This window comes from Copidosoma floridanum, unplaced genomic scaffold (assembly GCF_036245765.1).
Source record: "Copidosoma floridanum isolate Cflo_tuat_1 unplaced genomic scaffold, Cflo_Japanese_pri ptg000014l, whole genome shotgun sequence".
Lineage (NCBI taxonomy): Eukaryota > Metazoa > Arthropoda > Insecta > Hymenoptera > Encyrtidae > Copidosoma > Copidosoma floridanum.
Window position 1 is genome coordinate 9,853,873 of NW_028321891.1, and position 18,625 is coordinate 9,872,497.

The 18,625-nt window shown below is 37.1% G+C and overlaps 2 protein-coding genes and 1 non-coding gene across 5 annotated transcripts; 1 reads left to right on the forward strand and 2 right to left on the reverse strand.

Annotated features, from left to right (window-relative positions):
• Positions 1-323: 323 nt before the first annotated feature.
• On the forward strand, positions 324-428 carry LOC111643381 (U6atac minor spliceosomal RNA). The gene has a single exon (XR_002759692.1). It is a non-coding gene; the product is annotated as a U6atac minor spliceosomal RNA (small nuclear RNA).
• A 2,451-nt stretch (positions 429-2,879) lies between these two features.
• Positions 2,880-12,161, reverse strand: LOC106635870 (transcription initiation factor TFIID subunit 4). 3 transcript variants are annotated; one of them, XM_089591807.1, is made up of 11 exons: positions 10,179-12,161; positions 9,286-9,498; positions 8,103-8,225; positions 7,412-7,738; positions 7,138-7,335; positions 6,857-6,907; positions 5,875-6,356; positions 5,629-5,795; positions 5,382-5,512; positions 5,128-5,310; positions 2,880-5,042 (listed from the first exon to the last, which is right to left on the reverse strand). In XM_089591807.1, exons 1-11 carry the CDS (start codon positions 11,922-11,924, stop codon positions 4,761-4,763), a joined length of 3,903 nt encoding a protein of 1,300 aa, XP_089447933.1. In that variant the 5' UTR covers positions 11,925-12,161; the 3' UTR covers positions 2,880-4,760. The 3 variants fall into 3 exon arrangements, with proteins under 3 accessions (XP_089447933.1, XP_089447931.1, XP_089447932.1); XM_089591805.1 differs by having other exon boundaries at positions 9,223-9,498; XM_089591806.1 differs by lacking the exon at positions 6,857-6,907 and having other exon boundaries at positions 9,223-9,498.
• Positions 12,162-14,601: 2,440 nt separating this feature from the next.
• On the reverse strand, positions 14,602-17,030 carry LOC106639699 (peptidoglycan-recognition protein SC2-like). Its single transcript, XM_089591819.1, has 2 exons — positions 16,370-17,030; positions 14,602-15,903 (listed from the first exon to the last, which is right to left on the reverse strand). Exons 1-2 carry the CDS (start codon positions 16,742-16,744, stop codon positions 15,607-15,609), a joined length of 672 nt encoding a protein of 223 aa, XP_089447945.1. The 5' UTR covers positions 16,745-17,030; the 3' UTR covers positions 14,602-15,606.
• Positions 17,031-18,625: the final 1,595 nt, after the last annotated feature.

Below are 18,625 nucleotides of genomic sequence, written 5' to 3' on the forward strand. Positions count from 1 at the left end.
AGATTATATTTGTCCAGGTTGCCTGAGCTAAGGCTCCCTGTGCAGGAGCCTGAGCAGGTCCTGTGCACATCGTTGGATAAAATTCCATTAATGCCTGAGCAGGTCCTGCGCAGGCAGCTCAGGCACCTGTCCAGGACCTGTTCAGTGCCTGAACTCAATTTCTGTTCACACGTTGTGGTAAAAATCTGAAGCTCTCAAAGTGGGCTATATTTGCACACAAGTATACGCACCATATTCAAACGCTAGATGGATGGAGCTTTTCTCGCAAGTGGCGGGATTTCAGCTCGATTCGTATATAATAAAGCTGTTCTCGTGCACCCAACGTGTTGTATGAAAGGAGAGAAGTTTAGCACTCCCCTAGACAAGGATGGAACACACAAACTCGTAAGGCACTCGTCGCATTGCGCGGCACTTACGAACATTTTTTTTACTTGAAAGCCTCTTAATACTTATTCAATATACTTCCTAACTTATACTTGTTTCGGCAATTTTGGGAATTACATTAATTCGTTACTATATTTTATTAATTAATTACGTATCAATTACATATTGTTGTTACACGTCAATTACGCTTTCAATCGTCAAAGAACTGTAGTCAATCATTATCATCATTATTGTTGTTATAAGTAATGTAAATTTGTAATCTTAGTACTTTGATATGTTGCTTAATATATCATGTAATCTGTAATCTGACTTAAACGAAAACAAACGATTTTGAACTAAAGTATAAAATTAACCTCTAAAAAAAATAAAGCCGACCTTACCTTTTTTTCACTTTATATTATAATCACAGACTGCAGTTTATAACTCGCTCAATTTAAATCATCAATGTTGTATGAAGTTTTCTTCTTTTAAAATACTGTTTATATACATATATATATATAGTACATCACACACAACAAACGAGGTAACTCCATGTAACAAAAATTATCATTTTAAAGTACTTGAAAAACACGTTAAATCAAAATGGCATGCTTAAATATTATGTATGTTCCAAATTTAATTACTTTAGTGTATAAAATATAAATATTTTAACGAAAAACACTTTGTTTATGCAAATTCAATTGATATTCATTGACTTGACACTTCGACTAGTTCCCTAGCCTAGTAAATTTTTCTAGTGACATTCCCTAGCCAAGTAAGTTTTGCTAGTACTAGATAAAAATCTTGAATAACGATCAAATAGATACGTAAATTAATCAATCTAAAAGAGACGACTAAAGAAAAAAGAAGGTAAACAGTAGAAACGTGAAACACATCACTATATTTCCTTGATTCCTTTGTAATAATAATGCTGGTGACTACAATGTGTGAAGGTATTGAAATACATTGCAAACACCAATAAACGAGTATTGAAACAAAAATAAACCCTTGTTTATTTAATCTAAGGTTACCTCATAAAGTTGATTAAACATGAAAGAAAACGTGGATGGTTTTTTTTATATGAATTTTATTACAAAAAAAAACTTTGAATAGCAAATTAAATTTTCACAAGAGCTAATAAAAATTAATATGTACATACCATTAGCAAATGAATTATTATTTGTTAGATTTTGTTACCCATACTTACTTGGAGACAAAAAAAAGTGTCCTAGCAGTCGCTTGCTGATAAAAAGTATTTTACGCACTCTGTGTCATTAATAATTTTTTTCTGATTTGCTTTATAAATACGCTTTGAAAAATAGCATACAGTACAAAAACTGTTATTCAATTAATTTTATAAAATTTTTCACTTTTATTTGTTTAAATTATTTAAATTTTTCTTGACAACGTCCTGCACTGTTATTTACAACTTAAAGATACAGTTTTTATATTTTTACGAGACTTGCAGCCGTAAGGAGAAAAAGAAACAGGGAGCATTTAAACGGCGCAAAAATCTTAGTCATTATTATTAATTTTTTTTTTTTTTTTTTTTTTTACTATACAAACAAGTTCTTACCTTTTCTTTATTTTTATAAACGCAATCCTTAAAGGCATAAATAGGCTTATGAGATATACTAATCACGTACCAAAAAAACTTAAAACTTGTATGTTTTTCTGTTATGCACAAAATAATTTACAGTATAAATCTCCATTTTTATGTACAGTGGACGTGATTACGTTATAAAACTCAGCAAGATGGTCAGTTATAAATGTCTTGAGAATCTTTAAGGAAACATACAGTATCTTACATCTATTAATTACGTTTTTCTACACCTTTACTGTAAATATATTATTACGCGCCATGACATCTTAAGCGACCTGATTTGTCATCAAAATAAATTAATTTGCAAGGAAGCATATACGTCTACTCTTTATCTTATGTAAAGTTAACATCACTGAATTTCGCTTTCTTAGTTTACACTTAACACTTTTCTCGCTTATACTATAGCATTGATATTAATTTCTCTCTTATGTGATCGAGTTATCAACATTCAATGTATATAAGTTTTTCTGCATTTGCCGAGCATCCCGCTTCAGCTTTAACTATGCTTAATTCTTATAAAATTTTTTTTGTTTTCATACTTTTCTGTACACGTAAAAAATTCAATTGCTGTACATTATATTACAAATTAACTATAAACACGCTCACGTAAGTGATGGTTGAAGTGTTAATAAATACTTTATGATGGCTACTTTAAAGACTATAAAATTAATTGTTTTCATTGAGAAAACAGAAGTTTATTTTGCTTGAAAAAATGATTTGACAACAAAGAATTTTTTCTGTTCAACTGTTTACAATGAGGCTTGTCTAAATTTTTCATAGATATTCTTGATTGCTTTACTGTAGTACATTACAAAATATTAGTGTGTTATAAACTTCACCTAACTGCATTTGTCTCATAAATTATAAATTGCTTAATCAAAAAAAAATTTGATTTTAATAAACACTTGTTAAGTTTATTTCGAATTTTGTATTTATTTAAAAACGTTTTCATTGAAAAAATAAAGTATTTTAAACTGAGTAACACATCTACCAAAAATAAAATTAATCTTTACAATTCGTATTTCCATTTTGATTAACTTACGCAAGTGTACGAATGAGCGCTACAAGAAAGAATGCTAAGAAGAAACGGAAGGGAAGAAAGTCTAGAGTTGTGGAAAACTAATTAATGCATGATTTTTTTCTAGACGTGATAAACAATTGGATTTTTTGTTCATCTGTGCGGCAACAGGCACCAATATTGTATACTTATATCGACTCCTATTTTTTTTTTTTTTTATCAACACAAATCAGGTACACGCTTTCTTCGTCGGTTTATTTCTGCAGACCTTAACTTGTTTTTGTTTCTTAGCGTTATACAAAGTTACGAAACTTTTCATCTTTCGGGCTTTTGAGATCTACAGATTATACTACCCGATCACAAATACATATACAAACAACTTGTTACGTCAAGAAAAAAACATTTTAATTAAAAATGAAATCCTCTTAATGAGATGCAAAATTAGAAAACCACGTCAATTTGTTAGTTATAACTGTTGTACAGACAATAACAATCAATGATCAATGTACTTGATTAAATAATACTTCTAGCTGTTAAGCATAAATTTTGTAGACGTTTTCACAAAACCATTGTGTAGTTTAAATTCATTTTCATGAAAGAGTAGGCATATTAATGACCTAAAGTACAAGTGATAAACAAAAACAAATGTTTCTTGATTACATACACTTTATGAAAAGTTCATAAAACTATAGAAGGACAATAAAAACATGAGTGAATGGAATTTATGATCGAGCTCGATATAACGATACTAGGGAGACATTCACGCACTGTTCTTGATTTATTACATTATCTCACGAAAAATCCGCTCGTCTCGATACAATCGCATTTTTGACGCTTCAATAATTAATATTGTGATCGCGTAAAGACGAGATTGTTTTTTTTTTTTTTTTTTTTGTTTTTTTTTTTTTCACACCTTGGTTAAAATATCTCATTGATAACAAGTTACTAAATTAAAAAAACTTTTTAAAGTTTTTTCCCCAGTAGCAAATAAATCCTTGTTTTGAATTAAAAAAATAATCCAATCTTCGTTCAAAGTAATCAAAAAATAACACAGAATCAACAAAATTTTCTATGAATATCGATGTAAACACAAACTTAGTAAACAAAATAAATTCTTTTTTTTTTTTAATCATTGCATGCAAGAACACAGCCTTTGCTACACGTGAACCCTAATTGTGATGATATAACTTAAACAGAAGCCAATTATTCCATAAAATAAAATAACTTCATGACAACTATGAAGATCCATTATTTTCAATGAAACCTTTTAACCAAGGCAACATTTTCCCGATTGCTCAATGAGTAACTTGGTCAGATAAAAAGAAAAATCAAAATTAACTAGAATAGAAGATAAAGTGACGGAAGGACGTGAAATAAAGATATGCTATTTATCTTACACCAAACTAACTCTCGTCTACATTCCCCACTGCGACCTCAGTCAAATTTACAAATGTATAAGAGAAACTTACATATCGACGATCACTTTGACAATACAAACGTCCGTTTACTTATTGCCCGCCCGAGATGTACCCCACTAATACGTTAACCATAAAAATGTTGATGGCAGCTGCAACAACGGCGCTTTAAAAAAAAAAAAAACAACAACATATAAAAACTAATCGCTCACAGTCACAACACCGGCACTGCAAGTCTGTCTCATTAGTAACGAGCACAAGAGCACAGTGTGAATGATTGTTATTTAACGTCAGTATCAAGCCAAACTGTTCAAGTTGTGATAACGACGACATAAGGAATAGCTCCAGTCACATTGGAGGATCACTTTAAATAGGACCGGTAAAGGGTCGTGGAACGACACATTTCTTTCTCTTGTTCCAGGAGAAAAAGCAGGTCACGAAAGTTGACACGCTTAAGACGCGGTCGTAGTGGAAGCTGTCGGTTAAATCCAAGACCACCAGCTCCGAGATTACCAATGCCACTTGTGCTGTTTCCAGAAGCAGCACCGAGATCAAGTTTTGGTTTTTTACGTGGTCCGATAGCTTGTAATGCTGTCTGATTAGCTTCGCGTTGGCGTGCCTCCTCCATTTCAACTCTTTGCATCTACAGAGACAAAGGTTTTGTTAAAAAATTTTATTAAATGTTGGCGAAAATTTTTTCTGTCAAGTAAAATTTTTTTAATATCCACCTCTTTCGCCTTTGCTTTGAGTTTAGCTTGTTCTGGATCTTCTATTTTCGATCTGCTTTTTGCCACCTTCATCAGAGCTTCCCTTTCTTGTTCTTCGTGTCGCTTACGTTCGACCTTGTCTAATTCTTCCAAGAATTTCAACTGTGACCTCACATCTTGCGTTACTTCGTACCTGGGATCGATCTGCGTAAATCAAGGTTTTCAATAAAGTTACAAGGAATCAATAAAAAAAAAGTGCAAGAGATCATCTTTACTTTATTGAGATCTATCCTGTGTTCCGCTATAATGGCTAATTTTTCAACTAAATTTTTTAGCCTCTCTTGAGCTGCGTGAGATATCAATGAAGCAACCTCTTGGTTAGGTTCTTCTAAACCATAACTAGTCACTAAAATAACACAGATAAACAATAGTTTATTAGTACAAAAATCTTTAATCTTAAAAAAAAAAAAAAAAAAAAAAAAAAAAAAAAAAAAAAAAAAAAATCATACAACTTGGCCTAACCTATTTTATTAATTTTTTGTTGGAGGGGTGTCAGATGAAGGAACACATCGTCTTTGCACGATCTAATTTGAGTCCCGACAAATTTCGTTGATCCGAGAATTCTCTGAGATTCCTCGGCAAGATTGACTCCTCCCATAGCTGCGACATCGTTAATGTCATCGTCACCTCTGTCGAAACACAATGTAAACATTATCAGTCCACTTTTGAAATAAAGAAAATAAGCAACAGTGTATCTTGTAAGCTTACGTGTATCCCGCGGAGGAAAAGGTCTTCTTCTCCTTTTCCTTGATAACGGCCGGTTTTGGCTGTGTGGAAGGCACTACGGTTTTATTCGGCGTCGCGCTAACGCTGCTTTTGTTCAGAACCTGCGTCGAGGGCATCGTTTTCGAGCCGGCCGTCATTGAGGCTATTGTCTTTTGTGCAATTGTGGGTGCACCTGACTGCCGAACAGATGACGGTGTGGTCGAGCTCATCATACTGCTCGCGCTCGTACATACAGACATTTGTTGCTGCTGCAATGGTTGTGATGGCTGTGGCAGTGGATGCAACTGCGGGGGTTTAAGATGCTGTTGCTGCTGCTGTTGTTGTTGCTGCTGGTGATGTTGCTGCTGCTGCAAAACCTGCATTGGTGATTGTGGAAGCTGTGCCGCCGCAGCCGTTTGTTGTTGCTGTTGCACAAGTGGCGCTTTGGAAAAGGGTGGACGCACTACTGTCGTAACTGAACGCACCTGTAGAGGTGACGGACGGATTAAACTTGTTTCTTCGTTTTCTTTACGAACGAGCACTAGTGCCTGATTTTTTTATTTTTAAGCTCGAAAAGTTAGTCAATGTGTACTTATTGTGATTTAAAGAGGTTAGTTGTTTTAAATTTTATTGTACAGTTAACATGCAATGCATGTGAGTTGTCATCTTATAGATATCTCTAATACCAACTATAATTGTAATCTGATTGTTCTTTAGAGATTAATTTTATGCTTTTATGTATGTGTATACAGACATTTTTTTTTTTTTTTTTTTTTTTTTTTTTCATTAAATAATAATTAGATGTTATCGGAGGTGATTAAGTATAAAAATAAAAAAATGTTGCAATTAGTTCTGGTCTAACCAAAGTTTGATGCATGCTGTTTTCATTAAGCCAAAGATTTTATATATTTTTTAAACAAGAATAATTATAATAATCGTGCAGTGTGAGAGACAATAACTAAATTATGATTCTGAAAATATTTACTTTTTTGTTAACTGTCTTTTCCGTCTTAACAGTTGCTGGTTTTTCTGAATTCTTTGAAAAAAAAAATACAGAAATTTTTCTTCAAAACCATGTTTCCAGTAAACATTAATTTTGCATTATGGTAAAAATGACATTTTTGAGCTGTTTATTTTAAACTTCAACAATGTCAGCAATCACAATAATGCTTTTCATAATCTTATTATAAGCTATTTTTTGTATCAAAATTTAGGCAGCTTTCCATTATAGAAATGTATGGAGAAAAAAGCGTATTTGTAACTTACCAGTCTTTGCTGAACCATTGGCTGAGGTGGTCGGGGTACGCTTGTAACTCCCGCAAGTGGTGCTACTACTCGTACTTGCGTACCAGCAGATGGTGAGCCTGCAACAGTAGCGGCAGATGCGACAATTTGCGTCGGGGTGGGCGCACCTGCAGCAACAACCCCAGGCGCTACAGCTACGGTCGGTCGGACTTGATTTTGCTTTACCAGAAAAACAACAAACATTTTTCACAAAGTTTGCGACAGTCGTGAGTTATATTCTAGTATCATTATGAACCTGTGCAATAGTCGAGCCCATGGGAAATACTGCAGTGGCTAAAGGCGGTCTTATACCTTCAATCATTAGTTCCCTGGCGATTAGTGACTGTCGGAGCAACGGCAGACTCTTTTTTAAAAATCCTATTAAACAGGGCTGTGGCGAGGCATTGAGCAGCCTCTCAAGTCGCTCGCAGAACGTTTCTGGCTCGACTCTACCGTCGATCAGTTCCTGAATGAGGGTTCGAACGTTTCGTTCCACATTCTTCGGTTCTCGACTAGACAACTCTAACAAGTTTGCTAGGAATTTACGGCACTTTTCTTTGGTATTATTGTCCGTAGTCTGACGCTATAATTTCAAGAAAGAAAAAAAAAAATCATCAAGTGTCAGTGACTGAAGTCTTGAAATATCGCGAGTAAGAGCAAAGTGTAATAGTAATGCCTCTTTCGATCTGTTATTTTATTAAGTACAGCATTTACGGCCTATTTCGACACCTTAGTTAAAAAAGGCGCTAACTCACATTTGATCGGAGTCTGAATTAGCGTTTTATTCAAGGTAATTTTTGAGTAAGCGCTTTTTTTAACTGAGGCGTCAATTTGTCATATCGATAGGCAGTTAATTTATCATTAGTTGTGAAAGAGTTTAAAAGGTAGCATTAGCATTTCACTTGCAGTGTTGGTTGGTCGGCAAGACTTTAATTTATTTCAACTACCTGGACTGTAGCCGGGCTCGGCTGTGCAGTCGTTACGGCCGGTGTCGGCGCCGTAGTTGTCGCGGCGACTATCGTCGAAGTTACTGGAGTCACTGTTGTAGTTGTTACTGTAGGAGCTACAGTCTGTTCAACCAAAAAAAATTCCTCATTAATTATGATTATCCCTGAGTACTTACGTTACTAAATGTCGTGATGTGTTTGTAAATAATAAATCTACAAAAAATCATTCGTGAATAATTGACTGCATGCACATTGAGTACATGATTTTTTGCACATTTTTATAAAATTTAATGAAAACAATTTTTTTTTAAAATGATATTCAATTTGACTTATAATTTATTTACGATCTTTCATCGATTCTGATATGAAGTGTATAAACATGATTTATATTTGATTAACGCACATGTACCTTGTAAAGACTCGAATTTCGTTAGTTCATTATACTAAGCTGTGTTTAATAAGGTAAGGTAGTGTTTTGTTACTTAAAATTTGTTAAAGTTGTAATAAATAAAATTGTTAATCTTTAAAAAAAAAAAAATTATTTGTAATTAATCACCAAAGTAAATTTAAATGTGATGTTTGCTATATGATAATAGTATTTTGGAAATTTTTTTGTTGATATTAATTTTTTATATTTTATTGTGCATTTCCTTACATGCAACAGTTATGTTGGATTCATACTATAAATTATTGAATCAATTAAACTACAATGGAACCAGAATAAATTACATGCACAAAACGTGAAACTTAGGGGAAAAAAAGTTTCTTGTATGTGAAACAAATAAAATATAAAAAATGCTTAGAATTTAAGATAAATTTCTAAATTATTGATTTCAAAATAAGTTTATACAAAAATTAGAATCAATAAAATCATTTTTTCTGATTTTTGTTTTTTTTTTGTTTTGTTTTCAACAGCATCAAGAAACCATCCACCTAGTCTACAGGCATTCCAACTTAAAATAAGTCTGCAGACTCAAAAAAACAAATGTGCAAGCAAAGACAGAAAGAAACAAATCAGCTGAAGCAGAACATCTAGTAATTGAGAAAAATTACAAAAAATAAACAAAAGAATCAAAAGAGTTCGAGTCTCTAATAAAGGCATTTCTTAAATGTGCGTCACCTGAATCGGCTTTCTTATCGTGGCGAGTGGTGGACCAGTGAACTGTGCGTTCAGCCTACTTACAGCTGGCAGAGTGGCCAGGCGATAGGTCGTTGTGCCACCAGCTCCGGGCGACGCCACCGCGACCGCAGCTGTGGCGTTGCCCGCGTTTATGTTGTTAGCTAATTGTGCTCCTGGTGGGCCCAGCGTCACCAAACGGTATTGACCAGTCTCTGTCTTCAATAGTAACTGCTGGCCTGGTGATGCTTGTAAGCTCTGTAGAGTCTGTAGCGTTATCTAAAAATGTTAACGATAAAAACGACTGATGTAGGCAATTAAAGAACGCTATACAAATTATTTTACTTTGCCTCATAACTATTTTCATTTTAGAGGTAATGAGTTTTATAATGAAAATTTTTTCATTTTGAAACATTTTTGTACAAGCTTGGACTATGCATGAAAGGAAAAGTTGTTAAGTGTATCTCACGAAAATAATTTTTACAATAAAAGCAGTTTTTGTTTGATTTTTTATGATTGTGTGCTTCAAGTAAAAACAGTCAGTGAAATAAGTTATAGGCAAAAATTGCCTGCTATAAACACATGATTACACCTAACCCAAACTGAATTTTGTACCCAAGACAACAAAATTTGTAGAATCAAATAAAAAGTAATTCAAGAATCAAATTAATATACGAAAAATAGTTGAAAGTGATGATGGTTTAATAGCTCTGTTACAAGCTGTAATTAATGAAGAAACTAATTATATTTTAATGAGGACCTAATGTGAGAGCTTAATGAGTACCCAGATAAACAACACGTCTTTTATGTACAAGGAGTGTGTTGTAGTTGTAATGCTTTAATTAAAAAAAAATGTTAAATTATGTCACCGAGCAAATTTTTAATTTCTCATTGCCAAAAATTAGCAAAATTTCAGTTATGTAGTATTATGTTAAATTGTGCCTACACACAGGACATACCCCAGGGGTTCCCGTTCTTCCTGCCATAACGTGCTGATGACCCTGGGCAATCACGACCCTGTTGACGGGTTTACTTGCCTGCTGGCCTGTAACTGGAGTGCCAGAGCGCACGGCATTAACATTGAGTATCTGCACGTTGCCGGGCACAAGGGTAGTAGCAGATGCGGCACCAGCAGGCTTGCCTGCTTGCTGCTGGGCAGTCGCGTTAGCCATGCCTGCGGCCACCGTGGCTGGGACTGACATCGGAACAGAGACCATACCACCTGGCGTGCTAGTCTTTATCACTAGTGCAGTCGATTTATTCACATTAACGGCCTGTTGCTGCTGCTGCTGCTGTTGTTGTTGTTGTTGTTGTTGCTGCATCTGTTGCTGCTGCTGCTGCTGCATCTGCTGTTGTTGTTGTTGTTGTTGTTGCTGCTGCTGCATCTGCTGTTGTTGCTGCTGCATTTGCTGCACCAACTGTGAAGCCTGATTAGTAGTAGTGGTCTGTGTGCTCATCACAGTACTACTGCTGCTAATGCTACTGTGCGTGGTACTCTGAAGCAGCTGCATAGGCTGCTGGGTAGTAACGACACCTAGAGTACCATTGGCAAGTTGGGAAACGCTCTGAGCGGGAAACGTGAGTTTGTTATTGGCATTGACGGCGACACCACCACTAATGACCTGCCCACTGTTTGGATAAACAATCTTAACGTGCTCACCGCCGACCTTGGCTAGAGCAGTGAGTTGTTGCTGTTGTTGTTGTTGTTGTTGTTGAACAAGGCTCTGATTACTGGTGACTTGGTTGCTCGTTACCTGAGCCACGAACTGCTGTTGCTGCTGCAGAGGCTGTGACGATTGTGGCTGCGTGACGACCGTTTGTACGGTCTGGACGGGCTGAACCGCCTGGACTGGTTGCTGATGCACCTGCTGGGCATTGACCTGCGCTGCAGCATTGGCCGCCGTGACCACATTGACCGGCGTCGCTAAAGTCTGCAACTTGGTAGTCGTCAGCTGGCCAACGGCAGGCGAAGGAGTAGAAGGCGTCTGCGGTTGTTGCTGATGAGGAGTCGACGGCGTGGCCACGCTATTGACCATTTGTAGCTGAGGTTGGGGTGCACTCGGGACACTGTTTTCGGCGTTGCCTGCAGTGCCGCCACCTCTACCGTCGAGGCTCGGCCCTGGTCCGATAACTCCATTAACAATGTGCTGCTGCTGGGATGCCGAGGACTGTTGACTTTGCTGCTGCTGCTGGGGCTCGGTCTTGACGACGACGGGCAATTGCTGTAACTGGGTGGTGGTGGTGAGCGTGGGCGGCGAGGGCACCGGGGCAGCGACCGTCGCAGCCGCCGTCATGGGGGCGGGGGTTCCGTTGCGCTGTGGATGATTGCTGCTACCGCTACTCGAGTTGGTGACGATGGAGTTCTGTTGCTGCTGAGACAAGGCAGATAACGACGCGGCTACCGTCGGCTCACTCGTCCCGCTTGTGTTAGATATTGCGACTGCTGCATCGGCGGACTGAGTTTGCTGCTGCGGCTGTGCCTGTGGCGGTGGTAGTGGTGGTGGTGGTGGGCCGGCGGGTGGCTGCACCACTTCTACTGCCGGCGGCGGCGTCTGACCAGCGGCGCTGGACGGCTGCGCTTGGGATTGGGGCTGCTGCGAGGGCCCAGCTACCAGTTGAGTCTCGAGCGAGCCTACGATCGCGCTCACCGCGGACTCGTCGACGTCCGTGCTCAGTGCTTCCTCAAGGAACTTGGCTGACGCCATTTTCGTCGCCCGAGCTCCAACTGTAAACTGAGCAGCGCATGCGCTGCCCGGTTCTGCACAGCAGCGCCCGAGAGCGACGACGACGTCCGACTAACGACTAACGTAATGTGCATTCTGTTATTGTTGCTCCGGAGAGTGCAGCCTAGGAGAGGAGGCATGTTTTTTTTATATGATACGATACGATGTGTGTCATACTTGTAGGAGTAAGGAGTTGTATATATAGGTACCGATAATATATACGCGTATAACAATGATTTACACTTGAAATGCGCGCAGTGCTGCCAGATGCTGCTCTCATGGGCAGCTCACCCACCCTGACCCCTGTCTTTGTACAGTTCGTAAGTATAAGGTACTCCGGGTTTGTATAGGTATAGGCAAGAAGGGTGGCGGGTGGCGGATAAGCGCTTCTGTAGTATTCTCCGTTATCTTTGCAACATATTACTATTTCTTGTCATCTGCATTTTTTTATTACTTATTTAGTTTCTATTGCGCGCCACATCTGCACACAGAAGTCGTCCCCCCACTTAAGAAAATAGAGGTCGAATGTCGAATCGTCTGTTTCCGGGACTAATCGGGCCGACGAGAAATCTCCGCGGAGTGTGGGTGTACTAGGAGCTGGAGATTGCAGGAGACGCGCGCGTCCAGAGATGAGTGGTCGGCGTTGTCGCGTTGGCAGCGCTGGTTCTGCACTTGCAATAATGAGATCGCTTTTTCTTCTTGACGACGCCGTTGATTTTGTCGTCAAAGAGGAGAGGAAAGAAAAATGAAACGAGAAAAAATAAGCTAGTGCACATACTTATGCAGGTGCTAGGTAGGTTGTACACTATGCTTACCAACTGACCCCCCCCCCTTGCATGCCCTTCCTGGCCTGGTAACCCGTGTGACATTAGGTTTGTTCAAGCTGATTCTCGGGGACACTCGGAGAGACTCTGGGAGTCTCCGAGAATGGAATGAATGAACAAGTATTCTTCTCCGAGTGTCTCACTGTCTCCGAGAGACTCTGACTGTCCCCGAGAATCTATATGCACACGTTAGGTTAGATAAATTAAAATCCTATGTAGATTCACTCTAACACTAAGACATTCTGTTTACTTTTTGTGTTTACCTAACCTAACGTGTGCAAATACAATCTCGGGGACAGTCAGGGGCCGTACCATATAACTATTTTTCTGTACATCGGCCTATGTGATAACATAGGCCCGCGAAGCTAAAAAAAGTTATATGGTACGGACCCAGACTACCCAGAGTCTCTCGGAGACACTCGGAGATGAATACTTGTTCATTCCATTCTCGGAGACTCCCAGAGTCTCTCCGAGTGTCCCCGAGAATCAGCTTGAACAAACCTATTGCCAAAACCCCATTTATTTTTTCATCACAAATTTTAAGCCAAGAACATTATTTTAAACATTACTCATGCAATGTACTAACGTCGTTGTAAGAACGTAGTTTTTAATTTTTTTTTCTCACTTCTAACAAATTTTGAAGTAAATAAAACACTTTTTTTATTTCTTTACTCTAGCAAATGTGTGCAGTAAGTGTCGTATGCACAATTTCAATTTGCGCTCATATTCTTACCTTCCAAAGCACTGCAAGTAAGAGAGACTTGTTTGAACCTTATTGGGTAGCACGCAAGAATAAGGATGGTTTGGTCTTCCGTGATTTGCTATCCACAGAAGCGTCAGCCAACGAGCTGCCAGATCGATTCGCAAGCTTTACTTAGAACAACGTCTTGTTAAATTTTCAATGCAATGACACAATTTTAAATCATATTTATTTTAAAGGTATTGTTTTACACACCGGTACCAGTCCTATATGTAAACTTAAATTTTCCAAGAAAAGAGCTGCCAGTGGAAAAAACATTTAGCAGTAGCAAACAAAATGTTATATATTGTAATCAAAATTTTGAAAATTTTTCCCCAGCAATTCGAAGGGACAGATTTTTCACAGCAAATTTGAAGAGTTTGAGGTATCATTATTTTCTTCTCCCTTGAGCCATACACAGATACTTATTTAAAATTTGATGATACTATGAAACATTGGAACTACAACAATAACCTTAAAAATAATATTTAAATTTCAAAAAGATAAGCAAGATTAATTGGCATGGGAAGTGAAAACACTGGAGTTGTGTGGACGAGCTATAGACACAAAAATGAAATCTACGAGGCACTCGAAATTTTTCATTTTGCCCACTCGTTTATTTCATTGTCCAAATCTACAATTAATTTTATTTGTTCTTCAAGTTTTTTAGCGAATAGCGAAAAAAAAAGTTTAACTCTATCAGTCGATCACAATACGCTTATTCGATAAACAAACATAAATATAAAGACATCGGATAATTTTTGATTGATATCCAAATTAACTAATAAACGTGATGAATTGATTCCTTAATAAATAATACATTTTTTTATGACTAACTTTCTATATATATATATATATATATATATATATATATATATATTTCTTTAGTATGGCTAAAAATAGTTTAATCATCACTGAGGATTGGATAACTCATGCACACATGCATGCGATAGTCTCGTCACTCTACTCTGGCAGCAAAATTTCTCTTCCTGTTCGGGGTCCCGACCAGACATTACACGATTAAATTGTCGCTCGAACGAGATGCATGAAAATAGCTAGGATCTACGATGTGCAAAAAAGAGACGAACAGGACACGTACGGGACAGTCATTTTGACCTTTATTCTCTTATATTTACAGTGTCATTAAGTATTGCGGTTCAATCCAGACCTGATTTACCCATATTTTACACACTCGGACAATAAGTAGCCATTATCGCACGGGACATTTATTGATACGTACTTTTAACACTCTTAGTTTAACGGTAAGGTATATCTATCGAAAATGTTGACGTCTCATATCACGGGTGTTTATGTATTTATTTATTTATAATACCAGTAGAAAATGAGTATGGCGTGAAACATTTATTTTTTTTTGTACGCATCAATTTAAAAATTGGATTTAAATATTTATTGATGAATAATTATAAATTCTTGATTTGTTAGAAAAAAAAGACACATTATAGCTCTTACGTAGCAGTTTTTTTTCCATTCTATACTTAAGCCACAATTTTTTTTCTCATATTATATTTGAGTGATAGCACTGCTAGTCTATTTACAAGGTAAGCAAGTTCTAAAAGTGCTACGTCTCAAACAACAGACTTCACATTTTTTACCTGATTTTATCTAATGAAAAATTAACCGTTGAAAAAAAAACCCTTGATATTTAATTTTATCTGGTTTTCAGTTTTTTATTAAAGCTGTACAAGAGGCGTATGTATACGTTTTAATAAAATATGTCTAATAAACATTAAATTCAAGGTTGTTTTTCTAACTGTAAAGAAGATTGTTTTTCAAATTGGGAAAACAATTTCTCTTTAGATAATGAAAGATATGTTAACGTAAACCCTTGTTCTGATAAATTTTTCACCCTGCAGGTACGTAATTTTATAGATATAGAAACTTCTTTTTTTTTAAAGTTAAATTTACACCTTATGTATTAAATAATTACCTGTTTTAAAATTTTAATTCAATTCACTAGTTAATCTCGTTACGGTTTATCTCATATAAATACATATTTAGAAGCGGAAGAAAATTTATCTAAAGCATTGCCAAGCGCACTAATAAACAACTACAACATAAAATTTAAAAAAAAACTATCGATTTAAGGATTACTGGTAAAGTGCTCCCACGCTCTGATAATGGCAAACAGCTTATCCCCAGGACTTTGGGTGTGCACCACTTGTCTCTGGCCGATAAGCTTGTAATCTTTGACCAGCTTATTACTCTTCACCCCAGACTCGAGCAGTTTTTCAGCCACAGCAATTTGTTCCTTGGTCGGGCTCTTGTAACTAAAGTCACCCACAAATGCTATCCCGATGCTCCTGTTGTTGTAGTTGTGCGTGTGAGCACCGGCCATGTCCCATCCTCTCCCTTCGTAAACGTTACCGTCGCCCCCAACCTTTTAAAAGTTTTATCACGTTTCATCATTTTTACAAACAAATTTTGAACATTAAATTTTGTTTTTCCGGTTCGTATTTTAAAAATCCGTGGGAAATTGTTGTTTCGTCAAAAATTGACGATCATGTTTTAATATTACGAACAAAAAAACTGACGTATCTTAGAAGAAATACAAAACTGTTGGAGAAGAAAAGAATGTTCTCCGTTTAAAAAATCATTTCATTATTAATTTGACAAACGATATTTCGATCACGACGCACGTGGGTAATGTGCTCAACATATTGGGTAAATATTGCGCGGAAACTTGCACACCTATTGTTATATCCGAAATCTTGGTCTGGACAATTAAATAAGTTGCTAATTGATTAAAATATAAAAGCAGATGATGTAACGACTCTGATAATTTTTTCTTCCTTTCTGGTGGTTTTCAAGCTCGCGCGTAAGTATCCAACGAATTGTATACCCACCAGGAAGTTGTAGCCGACGTCGAGCCACCCTTTGGCCTCGATGTGGAAGGTCTGAATGACCCGCACGTTCAGTATGCATTTGGCCTTGTTGTAACAGGACTGCGTCGCCGTGTGGCTGATTATGGCGTACGGGGCTGGCTGAACTTTGAGATGTCGAGGTGAGTCGGTAGCCGGCTGGGCGCCCCACGCGACTCGCTTTATTATGCGCACGTCCTCTGATTTTTTCTCGAAATCATTACCGGCTGTGAACACGATCGTTTCACGCGATCGCGTGATAATGCGATTTAAACACCAGATAACAACAACAAAAAATAATGGAATTTCAGTTCTAATTATAGTTTTGATTTGTTTCGTCACTATACTTAAACTTTTCATTTGCTAAAACCATACTCCTACTTACGATCGAGATCGTTAGCTGTTGTCATGATGATCCCGATGAATAAAATTACGGCCTTAAACATCAACGACGGGGATTCCATTTTCACGCCAAAATGAATGTACGTGTATACTTATGTTTATTACAAATATATATCAAGCTAGCAATGAAAACAAAGTTTCAATACAACTGGTGCATTTGTGGGGCTGCGTACCTATCGCGTGCGTTGTTCGTGCACGTATACGTTTGCTCCGCGACTGATCGCCAGCTTCTCTGGACCATGTATTTCTCGTCCATGAGGGAGCTAGACTCCCCTTCTTCCGATTCATTGCTTAATTTTACAATGTGATTGATGCTTCTGCAGAGACTATTGCTTACGACTCGTATGGAAGTATCACTGTAACTCGTTCGCGGAAAAATTTGCTCGCTGTTACTTGTACTCGTATGATAAATTTGAGAAATGTTTTCCGATGTGGAACCGACAGGAGAGAGATTTTGATGAAAAAAAATTAGTCATTTTTACGAAATTTTACTTTGCAATATTTTAGATATCCTCGCGGAATCAAACTTTTCGTTTTTTAGCATCCATACCAATTTTTCGTTACAATTTAATCTTTAAATTCGTTAAAAGATCTATTGACAAAAATGACAGTCTAATTTTTAATTGTAACAGAGTACTGCAGGTTGGGAAAAACTGAGAGTTCCGAGGTACTTCAAGGTTCCGAAGCCCAATGTTTCCAAGTGCGGATTCGATCATACAGGTATTTGCCGGGGCTCGTCGTATTTTTCATTACTTGTTTCTGACCCAACAATACATATTCTTTAGTCATCCTGAATTCTTTAACGCCCAAACGTAAAAGCTTTTTTAACGAATCAAGTTGTTCTTTTGTCGGTTTGAAAATGTCATAATTCCCTACGAAGCCGATCGCGAGACTCTTGTTGTTGAAATCCAAAGTATGATTGCCTTCGGTGTTCCATCCACGGCCTTGGTAAACATTACCGTCAAAGGGAATCACAAAATTGTATTCAATGTCGCCATAGCCACTTTTGATTGCCGATTTTTGGAGCTTTTTTAAAACTGTCGTACATGAGTCTATCGTTTTACAATACCAATAATACGTGTGGCAAATAATCACGTAACGAGGTGGTCTCACTTCAAGTTGTATTGGTGGTATCCGAGGCTTTAGTGCGCCCCACCTTTGACGACTAACGATTTCAAACGGATCGTCAACTGTAAGAAGATTTTCAGATAATCAAAATGCGTTTTGAAAAAAAATTTTGCAAATACCAGATTCATTACTTGGTTGAATTTGAATAGGTTCTTGAGATTCGATTGGCTTACCAAGACCAACTTTATTTTTTGCATAAATTTTGAAGTAGTAGGCGTTATACATTTCTAGCTCTTTAACAATTAAATTTAGGATGCTGGCATTAACACAACCAACTTCTGACCAGTTGGAATTTATAATATTTTTTTGATCAATTTTGTAAGCTTCCAGCTCGACTCCTCCGTTATGTCTTGGTACTTTCCACTCTATGACAACAGTATCATCCGATATCTGATGAATTTCCAGTGATGTTGGTGGAGATGGTACCACTAAACAGCAACGTATTATCAGGTTTTGGTGAAAAAATTTTCTCGGGCTTTTATAAGTGAATATAACAAATAATAATACGTATTAACTTGGTTTGATTTCAAACGGTGATTGAGTGAATAGGGGTTTGCTCAGGCCAATTATGTTTTCAGCAGAAATACTGAAAACGTATTCGTGATGAGTTTGTAAATTTTCTACAACTATTTCTTGTGTTGGAGTACGGCCTACTTCAATCCACTCTGACTCGTTTACATCTTTTTTCTCAATTTTATAAGCCTTGACTGT

Excerpts from the sequence above, each read along its gene's own strand:
- LOC106635870 (XM_089591805.1), bottom strand. The coding sequence starts at position 11,924 with ATGGCGTCAGCCAAGTTCCTTGAGGAAGCACTGAGCACGGACGTCGAC. Across the intron at positions 9,499-10,178 it reads GAAGAACGGGAACCCCTGGG|ATAACGCTACAGACTCTACA; the intron begins GTATGTCCTGTG and ends TAACATTTTTAG. Across the intron at positions 7,739-8,102 it reads CGAGCCCGGCTACAGTCCAG|CGTCAGACTACGGACAATAA; the intron begins GTAGTTGAAATA and ends TTGAAATTATAG.
- LOC106639699 (XM_089591819.1), bottom strand. The coding sequence starts at position 16,744 with ATGAAAAGTTTAAGTATAGTGACGAAACAAATCAAAACTATAATTAGA. Across the intron at positions 15,904-16,369 it reads ACGTCGGCTACAACTTCCTG|GTTGGGGGCGACGGTAACGT; the intron begins GTGGGTATACAA and ends AACTTTTAAAAG.